Source organism: Rousettus aegyptiacus, unplaced genomic scaffold (assembly GCF_014176215.1).
Source record: "Rousettus aegyptiacus isolate mRouAeg1 unplaced genomic scaffold, mRouAeg1.p scaffold_m13_p_8, whole genome shotgun sequence".
In the NCBI taxonomy this organism is placed as follows: Eukaryota; Metazoa; Chordata; class Mammalia; order Chiroptera; family Pteropodidae; genus Rousettus; species Rousettus aegyptiacus.
Window position 1 is genome coordinate 65,390,794 of NW_023416311.1, and position 26,681 is coordinate 65,417,474.

At 38.2% G+C, this 26,681-nt stretch overlaps 1 protein-coding gene and 1 non-coding gene across 4 annotated transcripts in view; both read right to left on the reverse strand.

Moving 5' to 3' along the window:
* Positions 1–26,681, reverse strand: part of RASGRF2 (Ras protein specific guanine nucleotide releasing factor 2) — a 191,714-nt gene that overhangs the window by 110,652 nt on the left and 54,381 nt on the right. For all 3 annotated transcript variants that reach the window (XM_016123395.2, XM_016123415.2, XM_016123406.2), the window contains exons 3-7: positions 12,786–12,933; positions 10,357–10,446; positions 6,420–6,673; positions 3,683–3,762; positions 3,097–3,290 (exon numbers count right to left, since the gene is read on the reverse strand). In XM_016123395.2, the coding sequence (XP_015978881.2) occupies positions 3,097–3,290; positions 3,683–3,762; positions 6,420–6,673; positions 10,357–10,446; positions 12,786–12,933 (766 nt within the window). The remainder of the gene's footprint in view (positions 1–3,096; positions 3,291–3,682; positions 3,763–6,419; positions 6,674–10,356; positions 10,447–12,785; positions 12,934–26,681) is intronic.
* Positions 21,183–21,289, reverse strand: LOC118607162. The gene has a single exon (XR_004952708.1). It is a non-coding gene; the product is annotated as a U6 spliceosomal RNA (small nuclear RNA).

A 26,681-nucleotide genomic window follows, 5' to 3' on the forward strand; every position in this document is an offset into this window, starting at 1 on the left:
AATTATGGAACAATACTTGTCACTTTATAGACATTAATTAGCTTGCTCTCCAATTATAGTAAATAGGTGGCTACTTTCTGGAGAACATCTAACAGCACTGTTTTTGTCAGGAGCATTTTGTGATCGGCTTACCTATCGACTTATGAGCAGCTGAAGGCAACTGAAACAGTACCAGCCAAGCCACTATCTTTGCTAAATAAAAATTATGCTAATGACTCCATTATTTCCCATAACAAATTTCTCGGGAACACTTGGACTTAATTGTCTGACAGTTTAGTTAAGGATAAATTCATTGCACCATCCAAATTCTACAATCCCTTCCTGTTTCCATAGTCTGACATAGTTCATTAACAGCAGCAACGGACTTACTGGACAAAGGGCCCGGAACAGGTGGAATATAACACCTTTTTCTTCTACACATACACAAGCTAAAAGCTGCTGATCACCTCACCTTCTCCCTCCGCCTGCACACCAACCTCTGCCCCCTATCTAGGCTCAAAAAAAAAGTCTGGGCAGAGGCCCCTTGGCAGTATGAACTAGGGTCTTCTCTTCCATTGGTGCTATGCAAAAAAAAAAAAAAGTGCAGCATCCCAGCCCCTCGCCAAGGTGTCTGGCCTACAGCAAGGCAGAAGAAGTGCAAGGACCACTGCTAATTCAATGCATGCGGAGGGAAGCGGCTGTACCTGGACCACCTGAGGGAACAAATGCCTTCAAGACTATTTTATTTCATTAGTGAAAGGACATAAAGGGAACATGGACCCAGTAAGCAAACGACAGACTTCTAGAAAGGGCAGTTTCCCCCCAAATGTTTCATATGGTCATTCCAGAGAGAGGGTAGGAGGGAGAGACACCAAGTGAGCAAGACAGAGGTGAGACGCGAAGGAGGATGAGGCCCTTGGGCAGCAAATTCTGATGATTTCCCCTCTTGGTCTATTCCAAAGAGTTATAAGTTATGGGTAAGCACATAAATAAAGAGCAAAATTCAGTGCTCTTTCAATTTGCAAATTTCTTCCAGTTGGACCGATCCTTAAATTCTTTAAGTTTGAGGCTTTTCCCAGAACAATGGCTCTCATAAGCTGAGTCTTCTGGGTACCCTGATTTGAAAGAAGCCAGAGAATCTCAACAACTGACCATTCTAAAGCTCAATTCCAGAATCGAGGGCCACCACGGTCTTGGTGGAGGGCAGGGTAGGCACTAGACTAACGCCAGGCTCCTTGCACCATCACGTAGTTATCCAACCCAAACTTTTAGAACCAGCCTAGTCTGCATAGGATCACAGAGTCAGAGAGTTAGTACTCTGGGAGACAACTAGAACTCAGCTGCCTCAATTTCAAGATTAAGAAAAAGAGATTTAGATTGGTCCAATTAGTTTTCCCAATACTATGACTGAAGGGTGAGCAATATATCTAGCTCTCTCAGGATTCCTAGTCCAACGGTCCTTTTTTGACACAATTAAGACTCCAAGTCTTTGTTATTGGGTTTAAACTCCAGAGGGAGGGAGAGCAGAGTGGTGGGAAAATATCTCAGCATTTTTTAAGAAATTCAAAGGCCTTTCCAAGGCCCTACATTCACCTGTGTTTGGACACACTGCCTAAAGTGCAAGTGTACTTCTGCCGTTTAAAACACTGAGAGAGTCACACCAGGGAGATATAAACAGCACTTGGAATGACATCTGTGGGCTGTCAGAAAGGGAGCTAGGAACCTCTCTGAATGCTCCATGTGTCTTTCATGACTCTATCTTTGTATGTTCACCTGAGTTGGGGCTGCTGAACAGACACAATTTAAGGTATTTTCATCATATTCTAGAGATAACTGCCAAAGATTCAAATAGAATCCGGAAGAACATTACGCTATGTAAAATAGTTTGTTTCACTTTAAACAGAATCTTCAGTTACAATTTTATATAAGGTTACCAAAAAATAAAACTTGTTTTTTGTTTTGAAGTTTTCCTTGTAAAATATTTCCTCAGAGAGGCAAAGGGTTCAAATAATTCAGTTCCAATGAAAAAACACAATAACATTATAAAGTTTCACTATACTTAAGTTGTTTCAAATGTATCCTTTTGGTTTATAAAAATCTTCTATGGTAACTTCCAGGATTTCAAGCAGGATTGACAAACTTTAAGACAAACAATTACAAACCAGAGCAACATTTCTTTCTGAAGCTACAAAATGACTGGCCAGGGTCAGAGATGGCTGTCCAGGGGCACAAAGCTCTCCACAGAAACCTTAACACACATTAGCGGAATTTGTTTACCACACGACAATCTGCAGGGCTGGCCAGAAGCCCCACAAATTCCACAATGGGAACACTCAATGCTTTTCCAAAAGAACAAAATCAACACTTTCAAAAGAACAGACAATTCAATTTATATTTTGGCCTTTGCACTTCTCACTCAAGAGCTCTAAATAGTAAAGCCCTGGATACAGGAAAGAACACAAGTGTACTTGGTCCTTTGGGTTGCTCTACTCCCAAGAAGTGAATGTCAGAGCAAGCCGCAGCCTCCTCGCAGCATCCCAACGGGGGCCAAGAGTCCCCAGGTCCAGCCAGTGCCTCTGACTCCTAAGTCTCCATGGTCTCTGTGGCTGGGTCCTCCTTTTACTCTCCAGAGCTCCAGCCAAAGGAGACTCAACATCAATCACAACGTGGTGGGGAGGATGGGTAGGAAAACAAAGGCTTTCTTAGCAGTCCACTCTACTCCTCAGGAACCTTTTATGCAACTAGCATACACTGGAACATTTTGCACAGCATCCTATTTCTGTAAACCTAGTAATATTTTTAAACATGCTGGAGGAGGAGACTTCATGGAAGAGGTCTGTGTGGAATCTTTCTGTAACACGAAAATTGTGCTGCTTTTCAAAAAATCATTCTTGATTTAATTGTCTCAAAAATGCCTGGTTGCCTCACATATACTAGACAGAGGCAGAATGTATGGTATAAATTTCTTTATCTCAGAATCAAGTCAAGATGATAGATGCTGCATATGTACCGTAATTCCTCACAAGGTGTCCTTGCACATCTCACTATAGTCACACTAGATATCAGAAACATCAAGCTGGAACCAGCGACTTAGAAAATGCATCCCAGGTGCCTTACCTGAAACATCGGATAGGTCAAGAACGTTTCCAGCATCCTCCCTTCACAGGCAGGGTTGGCTTCATACTGCTTTAAGAGTTTGTCAAAATCTCTGTTTTGCTTACAATTGGCAAGCACTTGGAGGCTGTACTGATGATTACGCACAAATTCTTGATAAATGTTCAGCATGGGGAGCAAAATATCAAACAGATCAGCTGGAAAGAAGAAGTAAACATGGCAGTTTCTTTTGGCGCTCAGTAAATTATCTAAGGTACAGAGGTGATCACTCAATGGGAATGGCAGAGAGTGGCTCCCAGAACCAGATGTCATGCTTGCGTGGGTCCTCAGTCCAGATGCCTGAATGAATGATCTGACAGAATGCTCCCCGGAGTAGAGACTGACTCTAGTCCAGATGACTATGACAGGCTAGGGGAAAGGCAACCACTATGGCAGGGCCAAAGGCCAATGAGACATATTCTCCATAGTTAAAGAAGCTGACAGATCAACAGGAAAACTCAACAGACTTAACTGAATAATGTTGAAGTTATTTTACTCTAACTGTAGCCATATTAAGAGAAAATCTTATATCGCTAAAGCATGTACTTACCTAAAATTAAAGTAGGCCAGTTTGCTATCCTTGCCTTCAGTCCTTGATGAAATATTTCATGAAGAAACATGATTGTTTCACTATAAAAAATTCAAAAATTATATAATTCAGTCCTGAGTGGAGCCATTGCCACCCAACATGGGGAAATCTCCTTCCTCACAACAGAAAACACTAGATAGAATTTCATGTTATCTGACTTCTACTTGTTACCTCCCTTTTTGCAATCATCTACAGACCCCCAGACACTCTTCTAACACCTTGAACTCTCAGCTCCCAGCTCACTGCCTGTCTTTTTTCCAAAACTGCCATCATAATTCTTGCTGACTCCAATATTCACACAAACAATATTCTAATATCCTGGCCTCTCAGACTTCTAAACTTCTCTCCTCCAAAGATCTTAACCCATCTTACAATACACACACACACACACACACACTTTCACACTTTTTAAAAAAATTTACTTCCAGGTACCACCCTGTTTCTCTGCTCCTTTTTATAGCAGCCCTCCTCTGAAAGAGTTTTCCACATCCATTCTCTCCAATTCCAATTCCTTCATCCTCTTCTTAGTTTCCTCTAATCTGGCATTGACCCCTCATTAAAACTACCAATAAGCTCCAAGTTGTTAAACCCACAATCATTTCTCAGTTATCATTCTATTTGACTTTTGTGACATTTGTTTATTCCCTCTCTACCTTGGTCTCCAGGACCACTCATTCTTCTAGTTTTCATTCTGCAACTTTAATTGATCCTCTTTACTATTATATTATAGCTCCTCTTCATCTTCCTAACCTCTAAGTGTTGGAAGAAGAATAGGGCTCAGTCCTTGTTCCTCTCCTCTCATTCATCTGTACTCACTCCCTGAAATCTCATTCAGACTAAGAACTTTAAATAGTATCCACATGCTTCTGGACTCCCAGATTTATATCTCCAACCCAGATCCCTACCTTGACCTACAGACCAATATCCAATTCCCAATCACTTGATTTCTCAATTTAGATGGCTAATAGAGTCTCAGGTTTGACAGGTCTGAGATAAAAACTCTTCATCTTTTCCTTAAAATCTGTTTGTACCTCAATCTTCCCCCATTTAGTAAAAAGCAACCCCATACTTCTAGTTGTTCACACAAAAAATCTTGGACTCTTACCTGCTTTCTCTTTTCTCTCAAAATCCACATTAAACTCATCCACGAATCTTACTGGCTCTATGTTAAAAATATACCCAGAATCCAGCCACATATTATTTTCTCCATTACAATCATCTCTTGGTTGGATTATTATAATAACCACCTAACAAGCCTCTCTGCTATAATCATCTTTCACCTAGCTTATTGAAATAGCCACCAAACTGATTTCCCTAATGTCTATTCTCAACAGAGAAGCCAGAGTGAGCCTTTCTAAACATAAGTCATGTCTTCTCTGCTCAAAACCCCAGCAATGTCTCCCCATCTCACTTAGAGTAAAAGCAAATGTGTTTATAATGTCTTACTGTTAGTGCTCTGACTTCCCCTCTTCATCCATGCTGACCTTGGCAGTTTCTCAAATAAGCAAGCCAGGCCTGCTCCGGCCATGGGCCCTTTGCACCGGCAGTCTCCTCTGATTCTATCACTTTTCCCCAGATAGCCACATGGCTTACTTCCTCACCAGCTCAAGTCTTTGCGCACATGTTAACTTTGAGGCCTTTCTGAAGACTAGTTATATTAAAAACAAACAAACAAACAAAAACTATGGCACATTCACGTAATATAATGTCACGTAGTAATTTTAAAAAATAGAATGTTCTTCAGCTATCAGTATGGAAAGATGTCCCAGATATATAGTTAAGTGAAAAAAGTAAGTATATATTAAAGTATATCACTTCTGCTAAGAAGGGGAAAAATAAGACTCAAAATCCATATTTGATTGGATCTACATCAAGAAACACTGGGAGAATATATAAGAAATTAATGTCAATGGTTACATATAGAAAGTGGAAGAAATGCGGTGAGCAGAGATGGCTAAGAGTGGGATTTCTAACTATTGTTTGAGGTTTCAATGTTTTGACCTCTGAGCATGTAAATTAATTATCTACTCAAAAACAAATAACTAAAATTTTAAGTAAAACACCCACTCTTTTTCTCCCCTTAACTTTTTCACTTTATTTTTTCCACAACACTCATCACCACATAATATACTATATATTTAACTTATTCACTATTAATTGTCTGTATTCTCAAATCAAAATTTAAGTTCCATGAGGCAGGGTTTTTTTTTGTTTGGTTGGTTTTTTTTTTTTTTTTTTTTTTTTTTTTTTTGCTTCATTCGCTAATAAATCCTCAGCAGTAAGGACACTATAAATATTGAGTGAATAAATTTACTAGAGAGTCTCGGGCCCTCTGTTACTTTTTGTTCTTACTAAAGTACTTTTGTATAAATTACATGTAGAGACCCATTAACCACTCCATTTCCCTCAGTTTGTGAAGATAGTTTCCCCAGTACACACACATACCCTCCACACACACAATGCCAAGAAAAATATGCCAAATAGAAAAGAAAAACTGAAAACTAGATGTCAAGATTCAAGGTAAAAATATGCTAATTTGGACTAATAAAGAAACACAAATGATACCTTTCTTATTTTCAATATCATGAACTCATAAAGCGTATTTATGATATCTATTCTTTTAAGAGTAGAGTAAAATTCCTTTTAACAAAAACAAATGAGTTTTTCACATGACTCTTCAATTTATGCCAACACAAACCTGTTGAGAAAAATACTGCTGACGTCGTCATGGCTGATGGGGGGCTTCTTGGAGCTGGCAGCCATTCGCAGGGGCCGGAGGAAGCCATTGACCAGGATGTACAGCTGGTGAACATACTCCGACTCGGCCTCAACCATGGTGAACACAATCTGATTTCTCTTCCTCATACTTTCAGCATGAGGAGAACAAATATAATCCTGCACTATGGTCTTCCATTTCCTTCTACACAACCACCCTCGCATGAAGCTCTGAACCTACAGGAAAAAAAAAAATAAGAAAAAATAAATAAAAAGAACCTCGAGGAGCTGTGAGACTGGCTTTCTTAAAAGTCTGTCAGTAAGGGTGTCTGTCCATCCTGGGCCACATAAAACACTGCTTCTTCATTGGTGCACTAATAGTCTGACTATGAATACATAACATTAGGCTTTCTGAAGAGCAGGAAAAAAACATGATTTAAAAAACATTTTTTATCAGGTCCACGAGTTTCTTTCATAAGCTTATGGTGTTTAGACCTACCTATATGGACACCAGAATATAATAATATTACATATTTAGTCATTAACATTTCAAGAAGGGAATGAATTGAAAGTTTATTCTTTAACAATAAAAAATCAGATTTTAAAAAATTTTAATTGTTATAAAATTTAATATACATGTTAAGTATACAGTTCAGTAGTGTTAAGTATATTCACATTGTTGTACAACAGATCTCAAGAACTTTTACATCTTGCAAAACTGAAACCATATACCTATTACACAACAATTCTCCATTTTCCCCTTCTCTCTGGCTTCTGATAACCACCATTCTACTTTCTGTTTCTGCGAATTTGACTACTTTAAATTCCTCATATAAATAGAATCACACAGTGTCTGTCTTTTTGTGTCCAGCTTATTTTACTTAGTATGATATCCTCAAAGTTCTTCCATGTTGTAACATTTGCCAGGATTTCCTTCCTTTTTAAGGTTGAATAATATTCTATTGTACATATGTACTACATTTTTTATCCATTCATCTTTCAGTGGACAATTTGGATTGCTTCCATCTTTTGCCTACTGTGAATAATGGTGCAATAAATATGGGAGTGAAAATATCTCTTCAAGATCCTGCTTTCAATTCTTTTGGATATATACCCAGAAGTGGGATTGCTGGATCACATGGTAGTTTTATTTTTGATTTTTTGAGGAGCCACAAAAAAATCAAGCAGCAGTTGAATCATTTTATAATCCTAGCAACAGTGCACAAGAGTTCCAATTTCTCTACATCTTCGTTAATATGTATTAATTTTTTTCTTATTTGAGAACAGTCATCCTAATGGGCATGGGATGATATCACATTGTGGTTTTAACTTGTATTTCTGATACTTAGTGATGTTGAGCATCTTTTCATGTGTATATAACATCTCCAAAGAGGATCTACAAATGGTCAATTGTATATTAGCTTTGAAGAAATGTCTATTCAACTCCTTTGTCCATTTTTAAATCATGTCATTCAACTTTTGTTATTGTTCACTGTTGTTTTGTTTTTTAAGTTTAAAAAATAAGTGTTAGAGATTAGCTCATCTGACTTCTTCCTTTTATATGTGAGTAAACGAAATGTCATGGTAAATCACACAGATAGGAAGGCTACAGTCAGACTTGGTGCTCTTTTACGTGCCTTTTGTTAACCGTAAGGGCTCTCTTTCACACCCAGATGGGCGAAACACACATTAACGATTGGCAATGGTGATTATTTTGTAAAAAGAAACATGAAATATAAAAATCAACTTTGTAGAAAATATGATAGCCTGTAAATTGATCTGAATTCCCTAGGTATGGTTTGAAAAATAATAGGCAAAACTGAAAAAGTGCACTGGCCTGTGCATTTTAGCCAACAAATATCCACTGACCATTGTTTCAGTGCCCAGGTAAATGCCTGCTGCTAAGCAGACAGGTCTATGTCATAACACTTAAGCCAAAGGCTCTGCCATTAAACTGGTGGGTGACCTCAAACTCTGGTTCTCCATTTCCTCATCTTTAAAATAATCAACCAAAAAAATCTGAAGTCCTCTCTAAATATAAAAAAATTATATTATAATTAGGATTTGTTATATTTAAGTGGCAGGGTCAGCAACAAAGCAGATTGCAAATTCCTAAATAATTAAAAGCATTAAGTCACTACCCAATCTTTTTTTAGTATCATGGTTATTTATTCAACACATTCTTACACTTTTTTTCATACTATTTCACCCACATAGTCTAAATTATCATATATTTAAACAACTACTCTTCATTTGCAATGTTTAAAATTTTCTCATTTACCTACCAATATTGTCAGCATACTGTCAATTTTCATACAGACATTCATACAGTTGGTGTACCCCCCAAAATAAAAATTAACCATATTTTAATAGACTCATGTGGGGAAATTATATGTATATTATTTGAAGAAATCTAGTGGGAAAATTCTGTGAATTTTAACCAATTTTTATTTTTAATCTCTTGAAATTAAAAAATTATGTTAATATTTGCCAAGATCAGAGTAGAGAAACTAATTCATCTGCAAGTGCCCCTTTCCACACACACATTAGTTTGGTTTGGGTGAGAAAGAAAAAGAATTAATTTGAAAACCTATTTAATGAGTTTTAAAATAGTTCTTTTTAATTACTTCTATTAATAGGAAGATAGAAAATGTAAAAGTACTGATCATTATTCTTCTATTTAACAGAAATATTTTCAAAAATCAACGTAATTGAATTTTATGTTAAACACTACTTTTCCATTTACTTGGACAGGTGTTGCCCACTGAGCAAAAGCCAAAGCTGGTTCACTCACTTCCTAACAGACCAGTTTCTACATCTGGAGTGAGAATTGTATTTTACTGATATCTTTAATAGTATGCACCTGCACACTATTTAAAAAAAGGCAACGGTATTCATCTTGTAACATAATAATCTAATAACATAAACCAAATTCAATTTAAAAAGTTTTAAGATCTAAGAAAGCAATTATTATTATTATTGTTACTATTATTATTATTATTTGCTTTTTCATATTTCAAAAACTGAAAACATTGCATCATTTCAAATTCTGAGCAATACTTGGTAAAATTTCGTTACAACTGAAGGGGAAGAATTATTTAGCATAGAAAAACAGGATTAAGAAAGAGTTAAGAACAATTAACAATAACCGTGCCTTGGATAAACCTCCCTGGCTAAAATACTGCCACTGAGCAAAGCTAAAAGTTAAGAACAAATAAAGATTCAAAAATGTGTGTCCAAGAAAAGGTCATTCATTAATGGTGAGGTTTTGCACACAATGTTAACAAAGCTGAGTAATCACAGAATGATTAAGATTATGAAACTCAAAACCTGGATGACATAAAGCAAACGCAGCAAACTAGACTGAGTGCCAGTGTCTGGTTAATTGCAAAAGTTGTACAGTTATAAATAACAGTAAGATACAAAGATCTGCTGATTACGTAGCTGTTAAACAAGAAAGAAACAATAATAAACCAAAAATCTGAGCAGATGTAGTGATTTACTCAATCTTCTCATATGTTCAAAAAAAAATTTCTAAATAAGCACTAAAGACTATGGCTAAAAGAAATGTTTTTGAAATGTAATTTAAAAAAATACTTCCCCAATATATGAAAACACCACAAAATCAGGAGGCTAAATAGCACTTAATTAACCCAACTGAAGAACACTGATACTTTGAGGTCTGGTTTGGGCATCCTTCCCACTGAGTCTAAAAGGGGATTCCCAAAACTGGAAAGAAATCTCTGAAACTTTTTCAGAGAAGTAGCCATGTCTGGATCACTCTGAAGGGCAAGTCTGGTAGCAATTAGAACAAAAACACCAAGGTTGTTCTCAGCTCAGGGACTGGGTGGCAGACATCATTACAGAACAGACAACTGCTCACGATGCTCCTCCAAAGCCAGAAACCCACAATGTCCTACCTTTTTAATCTTCTTGATGTCTGGATCCTCATCTTCTTGATTGCTCTGGTAAGGCCTCATTCGTTCCTTGGTTTTATTAAGAGCGATAATCTATAACACAGAATAGATCTATTTCATAATTTGGAAAATACTGGGTTATAGCCATAACCCACAGGAAGTTATGCCTACAAGGTCAATTATGAGATCCTTAAAATCAGTCACTTTTTAGGCACTTTCTCTGCCTTTGCTGCCCAGGTGGGAGAAGCATGAACTTCACCCCCAGTCTGTTTTATTTAGTTTTGTTCAACCAACAAAAGTGCGTACAAGAAGAGACTGGAGAAAGCATGAAATGAGATCTGGTTTGGGAGAAATGTTAGCCCAAATTTGGCCCAGATTGTGAGTGATGACCAGGCCAAGGCCTTCTCAGGAGCTCAGTGACATGTCAGCCATCTGAAGGCAGCTGCCTATACTGACCGCCCTCTGGTTTCCAAATGCAGTGACGCTCAGCTCACAGCTCTTGATTCTCCTGTGGGAATAATCAGCCTATGGCCTTCTGAGTTCACACAGTATAGCAGACTCACAGATCAACTTGGAAAACAGTAACTGCAAAGGGAACTTCAGAGTTCTGCTCTGGTCCCAAACAGCTAAGAAAAGGAAAAACAGCTAAAAAGAATTAAAACAACCTGAGATCTCTGAGGTCTCTTTATATCTCCCGCTCAGATCTGTGACCTGTGAGGGGCAACTCAAGACCAGATGGCCTCTCAACTCCACTTAGTAATTAAGTTCTATATACTACCACTCAGTTCCAGGCTCTTAACAACCATAAGATCCTATATAGATTTACTAACAAGCAAACACAAAGTTAAGAGATCGTAACTGCCCTCTCTGACCTGTCTTTACATTTTGTCTCCAATACCAAATACACATCTCTGCCATCTTCTGGCAGGGACGTGGGAAAATAAAAGGAGGAAATAAATTATGGCTCCTGTCAAATGACCATACAAGTCATACCTGCTACTGACCATTTTTAGCTGCCATCTATATTTAGACTAAAAAGAAGACAGATAAGCACACACAAATAAATACTGGGGAGCATCGCTTGGTGCTGAGTTTCTCTTGCGGAGTAAATACCAACCTCTTTCACTTAGCAGACAAGCATCTGCTCTAGCTAGCTGTGGCACAGAAAGAACATAATAATTTTGTTTTAAATTACAGTGCCTGATATAGTCTTTCAAAATGCAGGTTTGTTAAGTTTTCTGTTGTTGTTTTCACTATATCAGATTTCAGGGTTGAATCGGGAAGTTAACAACACTAATGATATGGTGAATACGGTCTGCAACTTATCACCACCAGAGAAGCAAGCACATCCCAGATGGAACCAGTTTCTACCCATGCTCTGTCCAGTGGAGGTCATGTACACAGGCAGGGGGCAGTGAAAACCCCTCACAGGATTCAGTGTATGTCTTCGTGGAAGCTATGAGAAATGAAGGAGAAAATGTCGAATGTTGGGAAAGTGACAAGAAAGTTGCCAAGGCTGAGAAGCCTGAATTGTGTCTGCCAATAAGAATATAATTAGTAGTTTCATTTGTCCTGTAATTCTCTTTGAATCTAAGAGGATACTAACCCTACTGCTGGTTAGAAAAAAGGGGAAAACTGTGTTTTCTACATTCCTCTTCAATTCTTTAGTTCTTGATCACTTCCCACGAGGAATAACAGAACAGCAAGGAAAGATATGTATATACCTTTCTGCATACAGACAGAGGCACCTCAGAGAGAGGCAGGACCCAGGCACAATGCCATGGCACAGACTCCATGACAACCTTCTACTCTCACCTGGCATCAAGTTCACTAACTGTGGTGCAGGGCCTGAGAAGTTCATACCTCAAAGAGGTAGGGGAAGAAGTGGAAGGAAGCAGGATTCGAACTTCAGGAAAAAATGCACCCTAGCAAATCACAAGCTAAATGCTTTATACTTTACACAAACATGATTTTCAAAATTCTAGAGGCAAGACAGTTGGGCTCCCTAGATCTAGAAAAAGTTAAGTTGTTCTGAATTCATTTTTGGTCATTCCTTAATTGTCATTGGGACAAGGACAATGACAATTAATTGAATCTATGACAGACTCACAATTACTATTACTATAAGCATCAATCTGGAAACGATTAAATATTATAGTCAATTCTTGAATACCTGATCAAATGAAGGACATCAGGAACACAAATAATAAAAAAATAGCCGATAATCTTGATATTTTATTGAAGTATACTTACCTAATCCTAAATAGACATTAGATTCATGTCTAACATGAATCATGTCTAACATCAACATGTGTTGATGGCAGAGGAACTAAGTTTGGGATTAAAATTTTTCTCTGATCAGCCTTAAGTAATCATGAAGGCATGACAATAAACATGAAAAAATTAGAAAGAATCCACCAACTGGGAAATACCTCTGATTTAAGTCTTTCAATTTCTGTATCTTGATCTTCAAGTTGATGCCGTAGTTGGTTAGCTGCAATTTTTTCTGTCTCTACGATCTGGACTAGATGAATGTACTTCTGCATTAATACTTCCCTCTCAATCAAAATATCTGCATAACTTGAGAGAAAATTATAGTTAGTCATTGAGATATTGTTCAGCTATAGAAAAGCACACACGACATTTTAAAAAGAAGCCATGAACATAGTTTATTTGGCTAACTCTACTTTACATACACATTAACTTTTGGCTTACATTTGGCATCCTTTAACTATACAGAATTTGAATGATTATCATTTTACATATTTTTTCCTAAAGGTTATTTAATGATGGCTGCCACCACAATTTTATCATATAAGTGAGAGAAGTGCCAAGGAAATCTATTGTTTTATAAAGAAAATAATACATCTTTTTTTTTTTTTTTTAACAAAGAAACTGAAGTCTCTGAATTGATGGCACATACTTGGTTTCCATGAATGATATTCAAAATATTTCACAAGGTAAGGCACTAGCCAATCAGGATAGACTTGCCACTAAGAATAAATGTAGCAACCATCAACTTTAATGACTGTACCAGAAACCACCAGCCCTGCTTGGCTCTCTTTACAGTTCAAGACCACTGACTACCTTTTTTTAAAAAATTAATTGATTTATTTCTTTACACATAACTGAAGTGATGTTACAATACATAAGTTATTTACAACTGTGCAGTAATGTGTTGCAAAATAAATTATCTAGAAGGCAACAAAAGGACATTGTGAATGTGTTCTTTCCAAAAGTAACAGAAGAAAAGTTCTCATTCTGGAAAAAAAAGTATAGATTCTTTGGGCTGTAACTCCAGCAATCCAACCTATGTCCTTTTTTTTTTTTTTTTTACCAAATGTAGTAAAGGCAAACTCTCTCAGAGTTTTATTGATTATGTCATTCTGTGGCATCTAAAATTTTGTCTCCAGATCTTCTTGCACTATTCAGGGTGGTAAAATGTATGTTCCTCCAGTCACATAACTGTTCCCAAATGGTATGATAATAGCGATAATTAACAATAGTTTTTATTTATTGAGTTTGTAAGATGTATCATATACATTCTCATCTTATCTACCCAGCAACCTGAGAGGGTAGGTTTTATCATCATAATTGTGTAGAGAAAGACTTTGGTCCTCAAAGAAGTCACACAACTAGTAGGGGGCAGAGCTGGGATTCAAATCAAGGTCTGTCTGACCCTAAGCCCATGTTCTTAATCACAAGCTAAACCATATCTCTAATGAGAAATAGCACACTGGATATAAGTGAGAATGTTGCAGCAGACATGTTTTAAGATGTCTGCTCCATCTTCCACTCATTTACTTTTTTGGGAACTTGGGCCCTGGCAGCCATGTTTGCACCACAAAGCCTGCCCTCGTGACCACATTAAACTGGTCTAAAAAGAGATAACTGGCCCAAGCTAAACCAATTAGATTTTTTCCTTAGAATCTGGGATTGTGCTTCTGATCTATTTACTTGAACTGGAATGATATCAACTTGGAAACTCAGGTTGCCACTGTTGGGTCGCTATATTTGGCCACCTTTGGGCCAAAACAAAGTGAGTCTGCCAAGAGAGAAAAGAATAGCACATGTTCAGAACAGCAGAGAAAAAGAAACAAAGTCTGAGACAGAAAAGTAATGACTACCTGGTTCCTGTCGGCTTTCTAGTTTTGGTTCCAGACTCTCATAACATCTGAATATAATTTTTATCCTTAGGTTCAATAAGATATTACAGTTTCCAACTAATAAATTATCTTTTTAACCTAATTTGAAATTTGAAATAAGCCTCTGTTACTTGGAAGTAAAGGAGTCTTAAGATAATTCTTAAATCACAATTTTAGTTCAATTATCTCAACATCCTCAGCACTTACATCATATGTGCTATTAGTGTTAGGGGAAAAAAAACATTATGTCAGCAATATTTTTAAGTCATTAAATTATCTTAAGAGAATAGAAAGAAAAGCTGTGTAAGTTTAAGTGAGAGGAAGGGAAAAGAAGAAAAAAAGAGCTGAGTCTTCACAGAAATGTGCTTTTGAGAATTTTTAAGGGAAGAAGTATTAATAGAACATGAGAAAGGTAGTTTTATAATATAAATTTTGCCTTTCCTCATCAATTTTACTAGAAATATGCCAAATTTATTATAAGTATATTAGATCAGCATTAGGTATAAAAACAGTATTTTTATTTTATTTTCTCTTATAAAATGAAAAAAATCCAACCAGGATGTGCAGCTGAGTTCATGCAGACTCATTACTGACATTAGCCTCTCAATTGCAAGGTCCCATCGAAATGCTGTGAAAATTGTTTTCTGTGTGAATGAAACCATAACGGCATTATAAAACAGGAAAATATGCCATCAACAGACCATGAAGTTCCATGAAGAAAAAAAAAAAAGTGGCATCAGAGAGGTGGGAAGATTAGAGGAAACCACACAGCAGACACCTTGCATATAAACATGGTTCCCACCAGGAGTGGCCAGAGAAGCCTCAAGTTCAAATCTACAAATACGAAGAACAGGACTGCAGGTGAGGGGCTGATCATTTGGGCATTTCATTAAAGTGCTTTTGGTACATCTGGAAATTAGGCTTCTCTTTTTCCCAACACCCAAAATGAAAAAAGATACAACTGGCAGCAGTGATATGCCCTCAAGTCACAACTGAAGCTCTGCTCTCTGTAGGAAAGGTCCACCTTCCTAAAAAAGGCTCCTAACTGAGGAAGCTGGACTCGGAGAAAACAGAGCTTGACTTTACTCCAGGCATCCACTGCAGGCACAAGGGAGAACCAAAAAAGGAAAGGTACTGAGAAGAGTTAGAAGAGAAGTACACTGCATTAATTTTCTACTGTGTTACAAATTAGCACAAACTTAGTGGTTTAAAACACATATGTACTACGCAGAGTTTCCATGAGTCAGGAGTCCAGGCTCAGTTTACCTGAATTCTCAGCTCAGGGTCTTGCAAGACTGCGATCAAGGTCTTGGCCAAGGTGCCTTCTCACCTAGAGCCTTGAATAAGGAAGAACCCACTTTCAAGTTCATTCAGGTTATTAGAAAAAATCATTTTCTTGCAGCTGTAGAACTCATGTGGTTTCCTTCTTCAAGGCCAGCAGGAGAACGTCTCTGACTTTAGGAAGGCCCCAGTCCCTCTCTGTAGGCTTTTTATGTGATGAAGTCAGACCCACTCAGGAAAATCTGCCTTTTAATTAATTCAAAATCAACCGGTTTAGGACCATAATTACATCTGCAAAATCCCTTTTCCGTTGTTATATAAGGTAACTAAATCAAGGGAGAGACCATCCCAGCAAGTTTGCCATATACTGGTGGCTGGTAACAAGTCACAGATTTCACCCATGCATACTAACAAGTACAGAATCATACAAGGGGAAGTCCCAGCCTACCTTCCTGCTGTCTACCCAAAAAGAAAGCCTACATATGTGATACAGACCCTGCATTCACAGCCACAGAGTAAACCCAGGCCAGCTACCTGTAATAACCCACAAGGTCCTTCATTAGAACAAAAATCACTAGACACTTGAGAAAACCAACCCTCTTTCCCTCAAAAAGAGTTTTTTTCAGTAGACAGCACATAGGATGGTCTTTAGTGATCCCTGGTCATATTTATGTCCTCATTCCATCCCTTCCTCTTGAGTGTGAGCTGGACCTATGTAACTCACTTCTAATGAAGAATTATGGCAGAAGTGATGGAATGGTACTTCCAGGATTAGTTTATAGGAAGACTCTGGCTTCCATCTTGCTTGCCATCCCTGGCTACTATCTTACTGGTTTGCTCTGGCAGAAGCCAGTACTATGTTGTGAGCTGCTCTGTGGCCAGGTTCACAGAGAAAGAAACTGACAGAGACCTCTGGCCAACAGCTGATGAGGAACTGGGGTCTCAGTCTAACATGCTAAGGAACTGAATCTGGCCAACAACTGCATGAATGAACTTGGAAGTGTATTCTGTCCCAGTTTAACCTTCAGATAAGACTGCAGATCTAGCTGACATTTTTATTCTTGCCTTGTGAGAGACCTTCAGGCAGAGGTACCCAGCTCAATCATCCACGGATTCCTGACCCACAGAAACTGTAGGGAGATAATAAATTATTTATTGTTTCAAGCATTGTGAATCAAATGGTTAAGCAGCAATAGATAATAAATATAGCCCCAAATGAACAAACAGAAAGACACTAGAGAAAACAAAGCTAATTCAGGCAACAGAGATTTATTATCTTCAGAGAGAGATGGAATTATATCGGAGCCCTGAGGCAAAAAGGGACTTCCCTGGAAAAGAATTAATTGGATAACAAGAAAAGCCCTTGAAAACAAAAAAAAGATTATTAAAATTTTACAAGTCAATGAATGTGCTAATCAATAAACCAGGTATGCCCAAAAACTAAGCTGGGTGGTTGGAGAGATACAAAGAAAAATACAAAGAGATTAAAAATATGAAAGAAAAACTGAGCAATATGGAGTATAAATTCAAGAGGTCTAACATCTATCTTATGAGAATTCCTGAAGGGAGAGAAACTTAGGTTGTGATAAGAAAGAAATAATCGAGAAATAGGAGAAATCTTCCCTGAACTGAACATGGTATAGTTCAAAGAGGAAAGATAATCCACATGCCAGACGGTGTAAATGAAAACATTTCACATCCTGACATATCCTAGTGAAATATCAGAGCTCTAAGGGTAGAGAAAAATTATAAAAGCTTCCAAAGAAAAACCATAGTTATCTAAAGAAAACGAGAATCAAGCTGACATACTTCCCAATCGATAACCTGGAATGCTAGATCACAATAGAAAGTTGAAGGAAAAATATTTTTAAATTTCTACCCCAGGGTCGGCTCCATAGTGTAGTGGTTAGCATGTCTGCTTTACACACAGAAGGTTCTGGGTTCGTGCCCCAGGTGGAGCCCTGGACCATATCCCAGGTGCGCCAGGTGAGCCAGGTACGCCACACCACGAGCTTGTGGGAGATGACCCCGCCTTCAGAGATCCAGTTCTTTAGGGGAAATGGCAACACCCATAGGTCAGGGGTGGAAGTAGTGGGAAAGGGGGAATTAAAGAAGGAGGAAAAAAAAAATTCCTACCCCAGGCAACTGATCAACTGATCAAGTGCCGGTTCCAAGTGAAAGCAGTTTACTAACCTCCACACTTGATATAGGAGAAAAATTATGAGGTTTTTCAACCAACAAAACAAAAACAAAGACATGAGATAACTTGGAATGGAAGAATACAAGCCAGATGAAGTCAAGAAAGCTAGAAAGAAATTAAAAGTTAACAAACAGGCAAGATTCTCCTTCAAGGAGCAAAACCTCAATTGCACATGATTACCTTTTTTTCTTCATGGAACCAAACGCCAACCTTGACACTTTAACGCATAATATTTGTATAACTGTGATGTAAATGCCCCTTATTGTTTTGTAATTTTCAGAATCATCAGAGACTGAATTAAACTTAGAGCACAGATGTAAATGTTTAAATTTTATCAATAAAAAGTAATAATAATAATGGTAGAAGAGGGAACATGATTCTAAACCACAAAGGGCTCTGTGGACCAATATAAAGTCTCAGGTTTTCACCCTGCGTAAGATGCTGAGCTGTGATCAGAGGTGTGGCAAGATCTGGATCCCATTGGCCACTCTTATGGAAAAAGACAAAAGTGTGGGTTACAGTGAGGAAAAGCATTGGAGGCTCCACAATAATCCAAGCAAAAGTGTTAAAGATTGGTCCAGCTGACATGGGACCTGGCACAAAACAGTCATTCAAGTGAAAGGTCACTGTCAAATGAAAAAAAGTCATCTACTATGATTTATTCTGCAAGGTTTATTTTTCTTCACTTAGTTTTCATTTCTTACAATTTTAAAGTTTTTCAACTTATTTCATTGGGTGTCCTTAGATTACTACTCTTACTGAGCTATCCTCTCGACTCTATCTCACAAAGCTTCCTTTATGTCCTCCTCACTAGTAAATGAATGTCTACTCCAGGACTGTGCCAAATCGACTGAACACGCACGCATGGCTTCCCTTCAACGGAAGAATTTTCAGAGCACTGGTGTTTCTATTCTACTGTATTCCCAATACATGTTTTATCTGATGAAATTTTCCAGTTGCTAGATGATGCTCAAGTTTAAGATTTTTTTGCCTAATCTATTCATTATTTCTGTTCTATTGGTTTTTCACTTAGTTTAATGGCCACCAGGGGAAAAAATGGTTTCTCACTGCTGAGGGAAATAAGAACATTAAACCATATAAATCAACATGATGAAAACCAGCTCTCTATTGAGCACCAATAGATGGCAAGTCCACACACACACACACACACACACACACACACAAACATATATGTATACACACATATATAATATTTATAATCAAAATCAAATCACCACTATTCCTCTATTCCATACAGGAGAAATGGAAACATTCAAATAAAATCCTGAAGAGTCTAGAGAAAAGACACAATATAAAACCATAAACCTTAATTATTTTTTAAAAAGGGTAAAAAATTTTTTAGCTAAGCAAAGAATTATTACATGGGCCAGAACCTCATCCTAGTTACTTTGCTTGAAGACATACTTACTAATAGATATATATGATACATATATGAAAGACATATATGATAAACATATTCTATATAATATGCTAGATATACATATGCTAATGAAATATACATAAGAACTATAAAAAAACTCAAACTGAAGTCATACAACAAGTAACTGAAGAAAAACTGCTACTAGCCCCAGGACCATGCTCAATTTTATTGAGAAAAGTCTTGATAATCAGCATTCTCATATCAGAGGTATGATAATATCAATGTTTTTCAGGTATCACATTCATGTGAGGTATCACTGCATCGCCCCCATTAATCTCTTCTCTCTCTATAGCCAAGTTGTGCTCTCCTAAGCTGTCACCTTTACAATGAATGAAAACTCGAGTATCTCTGTTAGGAGAGATTAACAAGAGGAATAAAATGTAAAGAGTAAAACTCCCTGTTCTAATGATAGCATATGAAGGAAGGATGAATCCACAAGTGGCAGCTGATTGGATGTGAGCAGTGAGGACAGGGGGTACAGGATGACATCTGCTAGCTCCAGTGACTGGGTGTATAGGAAACTATTCCCTCGGTTGGAAGAAGGGGACAAGTAGCCACTTGGAGAAAAATATGAATTTGGTTTTGGACTCACTTAGTATCAAGAAACTCTGAGCACATGATAAATGTATGTGATAAATGAATAGTTTAAGATAGAAAAATGCATATTTGCATATTTGTCAGCTTCTCCCCATGCTGGAGGCAATATATCTTGGTGGTTAAGTGTACAGACCTGACTTGGATGTGAATTCCAGCTCTGCCAGTTACTAGACTGATGGCTTTCAGGGGTTGTGTGACCACTGCAAGATCTCAGAGTCGATGAGGACAGCACCGCCTGCTTCCTGAGCTCTTGTGACTATTAAACGCCGAGTACATGGCGCGTGTAGCACAGTAACCAGCATAACAAAAGCATGGAGAAGGGGTGATTCTATCCATGCAGCAGAGCCCTGGGAGTGGGTGCCAAGTGGGGAGAGAAGAGGCACAAGGACAGAACCCTGCAGAAGAGGACAGAACACAAGGGGCCGTGAAAGAGCATGAGAAGAATTTACCAAAGTAGTAGGAGAACCAGGAGTGATGTAGAAGAGAAAGGAAAGAGAATTTTAAGAGAAGATTTAGGTCTCTATATACTGATATTTAAAAAGAAAAACATCCAAATTAATGTAAAAGGAAAGTTGAGAATTAAATGAATAGTAAAGAAAAAAAACATGTAATTATATTATCTATTTATCCATATTCAAATGTATAGAAAAACTAAACACCGGATTGTTACCTATAAATACCTTTGAGGAAATAAAAGGCCCTGGGTAGAGAGGTTGGGGTGGATACGAATAGAGACCATAACTTTTTACTCTATAAAATATTGTTTGAATTTTCTCTTTTTTTTTTTTGAGAGAGAGCTTGCATTTATGTATTACTTGTATAATTCAAAAATAAGTATTAAATATAAACAGAAAGTTGAATTTGTATAGGGAAAAAAAACTTGGAAGTCATTGACCCAGGTGACAACACTCTCAGTGGAGAAGGGACAGAAACCCATCGCAAAAGGCTGAAAAGAGAAGGAGCGATGAACAGAGGGCGAACCACCAAACCATTTCTCCAGGAGAGGACAGCAGCTGGAGGAGGGTTCAGAGCCAAAGGAGGATTTCTAATTCTTTTAAAGATTTTTATTAAAATATAGTCAACGTACAATACCATATGAGTTTCAAATATACACCACAGTTATTCAACATTTATATACCTAAAGAAGGGATCACCACATGTCCAGAAAAATATGGAACGGTTCGCAGATTTGCATGTCTTTCTTGCACAAGGGCCATGGTGATCTTCTCTGTATTGTTTCAATTTTAGTATATGTGCTGCCAAAGCAAGCACTTAATTTTTTGTTTTAAGGTGGAAGAGATGGAAGGAGAATCAAAGAATATAGGGAAAAAAGCCAAGGTTGTGGAAGGAGGGTAAGCAGACTGGAAATATAAGAGAGAAATGGAACAATTACTGGAGCAAATAAAATCAGTGAGAAGAGGCTCAGGTTAGAGATTTGCTTTGAACCAGAGGTGGTTCTCCTGGGGGTGGCAAAGAGTCCATGAGGGTGCCCCCCACCCCGCCCTGGCAGATGAGCTGGTGTGGAGGTGAGGACAGAGCACCTGCTCTGTGAATGTGGACACAAGGTCGTACTGCTGCGTAAGCTGGACACTTCAAAAGGTAGACAAGCATTTGAAGCAGAAAGATTGAGGAATAAGGAAGATAACTGATAGGTAAAAGTAATAACAAAGGGCTGGAAGTAAGAAAATTTAAGCCAAAACTTTTCCCTACAGAAAACAAAGTCTACTATCCAATCAAATGAAATCTTTCGTAGTCCAAAAACATAGCAGCCCTTTTCTTTCGTATTGCACTGTGCAGGCTCTAAGGCAAGAAAATGTGGAATTCTCTTTCATTGTGGCAAATCTGAAGGCAAAGTCCTGGCAGAAGTTCTTAGTAAAACAATGTAATATCTCAAGTGAACAAAATCCAAACTTTCAACTTGATAGTAGTGATACTCTTACTGTTACAAGAGGAATACAAAATATGGCTGCAGGATTGCTTTAGGCTACAACTTCACTACCCATTTCTGATTTTATAGTCCTGTGGTTTTGCCGTGATATATGAGGCATTTCCAGCTTTTCTATGTAATTGTTCTTTTCTGATTTGTAAGGTATTTCTCCATGTACTTTCCATGAAGTGCTGATTTGATGGAGATTATATGATATACACAGTGGCCTTTAGTGCTGGACAAATTTTATACTGTACACTTGCCTCTAAATTAAGCTTATATTCAAGTAAAAAGAATGAGTGGTACAATTACCATGGGGGTGCGTGCGTGTGTGTGTGTGTGTGTGTGTGTGTGTGTGTGTGTGTGTGTTAGGGAGAGTGAGTGAGAGAGAAAGAGACAGACAGACAGACAGAGACAGAGACAGAGAGACAGAGAGACAGAGAGAACAAGAGGCTGCCCTGGGCATACGTAATCAAAAAGACAAATCCAAGAGGCTGGATTAGAGCTTTCTCTAGTGGACAAGAGGACAAGGTTTAATTGAAAGACTTAACTGGAGGATTAAGTCTCCCTGCTCATCAAGCTCCAGACAGGCGGCGTGAAGAAAAGGGCCATGTCGAGCCCTTGCCAAACTAGATCTGACATGAGCATTATGGAATGGAAGCATATGTCCAATTCCTTTTCCCCTTGAGAATGCCCTGCCCATAAAGGCAAGACTAAAATCCACCTGCCACAGGTACACACTGAGGGGAGGAAAGAGAATCAAGGCAGGGGTTTGAACATAGTGTCAGCTGGAGAAATTAGAAAGATAGTGGGGCAGTCTTAAAAACTGAAAGCATAATCCATACCTTTGCAGGGAAAAAGAACGTGATGCATATTCCATGGTACCCGGTACCAGGTACAATATTCTCTATGTCTCCAACTTTTCACAAGCCCTCCCCTGACCTCAACCTTGGTAGAAACCCAAAGCATCTCTTCCCTCAGGACACACCTTACTTCTGCAGAGACCCCCAACAGTTATTTTCTCGCACCTTATATACCAAGGGGCAGGGAGATCCATCAGTATCGCATGGGTCCTACTATCGCTTCCAAGCGACCACACCCTCCAGTTCCCTGCAGAATCCCTCCCTGGCCAGCACTCATCATCAGTGCCCCATAGACCAGCTCCCATTCATCATGTCAGCATTTCTCCTCTCAGCAAGAAATGATGACAGAGAGAAGGTTGACAACATTCAAGCTAGGGACCCGAGAGGTGTGTGAGATGCCTCCCTGGTCTATGCTATACACTTCCAGGGGGTCACAAAATCCTTTAAGTCTACCCCTAAATCTCTGGAACACCATCCACCTCTCTTCCCAACTTCCCAGGTCCTCCAGGTCAGAATGGGAAGAGCCTTGGAAGAGGTACACCTGGATCCAATTTCAGATCATGATTACCTTTTAATTGCCAAGACTTCATTCACTTGGTCAGTGTTCCAGTAGGTGAAACATGGAGACAAAGTGCGATGGATATTGTCTTTCAACCAATGAGCCCTAAGGACCTACGATCATCTGGGTTAGTGTTTTTGATTGTCTTAATGTCTACAACTAAATTAACCATGGTGAATAGGTATGGCTAAGAGATCAAAGACAAAATATCAGGTTACTGGGAATGTCCAAAGTTCCAAATTCAATTAGCATACCATTTCTGGAATAAGCATAGACTTCATTGCTATTAAAATGCTCTGGCTTCACCTCATCCAGACAAAAACAAGGCTGAGTCTTGCTAGCAGCTTCCCATGAACTGGTGCCAGTAATATGTGATGAAATGATCTTTAAATGTGTCAGTGTTCTTGAAATGTAATATTGGCCAACTTCAAGCAAAACTGTAAAACAAGCTTCCTGGACCAGGTCAAAGCATCAAATGAGAATTTCATTTCCAAAAAAGATTTTTCCCTGGACTAGGTCCAAGGGTGAGTGCAACTCTACATCTCAGAAAATGATTCAAAGATCCTCCAAAGGCAAATTCGGCCACATAGATTCAGCAATAAAGTACAAAAGCCAGCAGCAAGAATGCGACTTTCACGGCACACCAAGACAGTACCTCCAGGCTGGTACTGAGAAGCCATCCCAGGAAAATAGCAGTGACCAACAGGGGAATTCTGAGCAGTCCTTGTTTCTATGTAGTATCTGCAGGAGGTTTGTAGCTCAGAAAAGAACTCATCTCAAGCTAAAATCGTCATCAGCTAATCAAAAGCTCAAAGTTTGAAAAACAGGGATCAATAAAAACATAAATATTGAACATTTTCTATTAAAAAGGCGGCAGTATCAAATTAATGCCATCAATCTGTCCTCTAAAGGTGAAATGTTTAGTCAACCAATCAGTGTTTTAATTAGCACAATGCCAAGCAAATATGGCTCACAAATCCTTTCTCTGAATCAGCTTCATTAACTTTCTGGCTCTGCTCATGTATAAATGAAGTCAAGATGAATTTCACAGATCCAAGTTTACACCAAAAACTCAACATAATGAAACTAAAAGAAAAAGTTACTGTCTTCCCTGATTTAAAAAACAAAAATTTAAAAAGCATCTCAATGTAAAAAAAAAAAAAGTCAAATACAAGAACTCAGATATAAAGCAGTCAGATTAAAAGGAAGTCATCAGAGAACCTAGTCCTGGGCCTCAAGTTAAAGGAAAAACAAATCTAATGGATCAAAAAGTCATGACATCAGGAACAAAGATCAATTATTAACCAAATCTTCAAATCCAAAAGAGAAGAGAATTTTTATCATTCCATCCCCTGAATCACTAAAGTAGTTTCTAAAGTCTATGTTTCCTGACAAGATCACACATGCCCTGGTTTTGCTCACATGTCAATCAATACCAAATAGTTACAGACTCACTTCCACATATATGACAAAATTTTCAGGATATAAAAAAAAATCTGTTATTTGAAATCTAACCATTTTTAAATGAACTTATACTTTGTATTTGACTCACCACAATATCTGCATGGCAACTACAAAGGCATTTAGGCTACTGATGGTATTTGCCTTTTCTGGAATGAAAAAGCAAATAAAGGTTTTTAATTATTTATTTCACTTTAATTCCCAGGCGAAAAGGAATAGAAGTGGTGACAAAGGCTGTGTCTAGAAATGACTCAAGGGCTCTATCTTGCCAACTTGATCCTTCATTCAGCTTTGAAGGCCTGACCTTTCTACAGCAAGTTATTCTACATTAGTCTTAAGTCTGGAGCAAAATCCTAAGACAGAGCCACTGAGAGCAAAGGCGACTCAACAGTGTGCCTGGATCTCAATGTCAGCAAGCTGCCCCAGGGCCCACTTGGAGAGCAACATTTGGTCACCAATCCCAGGAATTCTTGAGAAATATTTTGAAGGAAAAGAAATAAAAGGAACTAAAATGTTTTGAAAATAACATCTTCTACTCTCAACACTGACCTCACAAAAATCCACTTTCATCTCTGAAGGGAGAAAGAGGAAAAGAAATAAAGAGGGAAGAACTAAAGAGAAAAAGAGACAATAACAAAGAGAGGCGTAATACAGAACATTGATTAAAGGTTCTGAAGTCAGACTGACTTGGGTTTGAATCCCAACTCTGTAGCTTAACAAATGTGTGTTAAATTTTGCCAGTCTGCTTAATGATCATGAACCTTTGTTTTCTCATCTGTCAAAAAAGGGTTAATAATTTCCTCCTGGGGAGTTGTAAGGAATGAAAAACACCAAGTATGTGAAGCACTTAGTGTGCTGCCTGGCACAGAGGAGGTGGTGAATAAAAAGTAACTGAAGAAAAGCTGGAGAAGCTAGAGGAAGGGACGGGGAGACTTTCGGAGAAAAAGTCTCAAGGGTTCAAAGAACTGTCTAAACTCACTCAGAACATTCTCATTCTCTTATAATCCAACTGAAAATATTTCCTGATCACCTACTCTATAAGTAGGCTGTGCTTCATTCAGAAATGAAGACGTCCTCATCTTCCTCCTCGTTCTCAAGGTGCAGCTCAAAAAACAGAAATCACGCACATGAAATACGTAAAAAATAAAACAAAACAAACTAAATTGTACTAAGTCGTAGAATATTGGAGAAGAAGGCCAATGAGAACTGACTTGTGAGAGATAGTTCTGGGAAAGGGTAGTAGAGACATGAATGGATATTTAGAAGGAAAGGCATGTCAGATGAAGGAAAAAAACACATCCAAGCTTGAGTTTTGCCACCGAAACCCTGGGGAGATAAGCACGGGGTTGCAGAGTGACGAGAGCCTACATTACAGAAGGGGCAGGCAAAAAGTATGGGAGCCATTCGAAGCATAATGGCTGGGACTTTGGAATCAAATATGAAAAATAAGGGAGAGAGGTCTGCCTGCATCTCTTTTGGATTTCCAGATGCCTTTTGAGGCCAAGTGCGTTCCTTTTCACTTATTGGTATTTCTCAGGAGGAAGCAAAATCACAGTTTTCTATTTCCTTAGATAGAGGCTGGCATCGCCTTTCTTGATAACCAGGCTGCATAGGGCAGGGTTTACAAATGCGAGTTCAGCTGAGTCCACATCGCAGCTCTCCCACTTCCTAGCTCTGTGACTTCAGGCAAGCAAACTACCCTTCCAGGCCTCGGTCTCCTAATCTTTAAAGGGGGTAATTATGATGCCCTTCTTGGAGACTGTTGAAAGGATAAGTGAATCAATATATTTAACAAATTCCTCAATTGAGAAGCACGTAGAACAGTGCCTGGCACATAAGAACAAATACACAAAA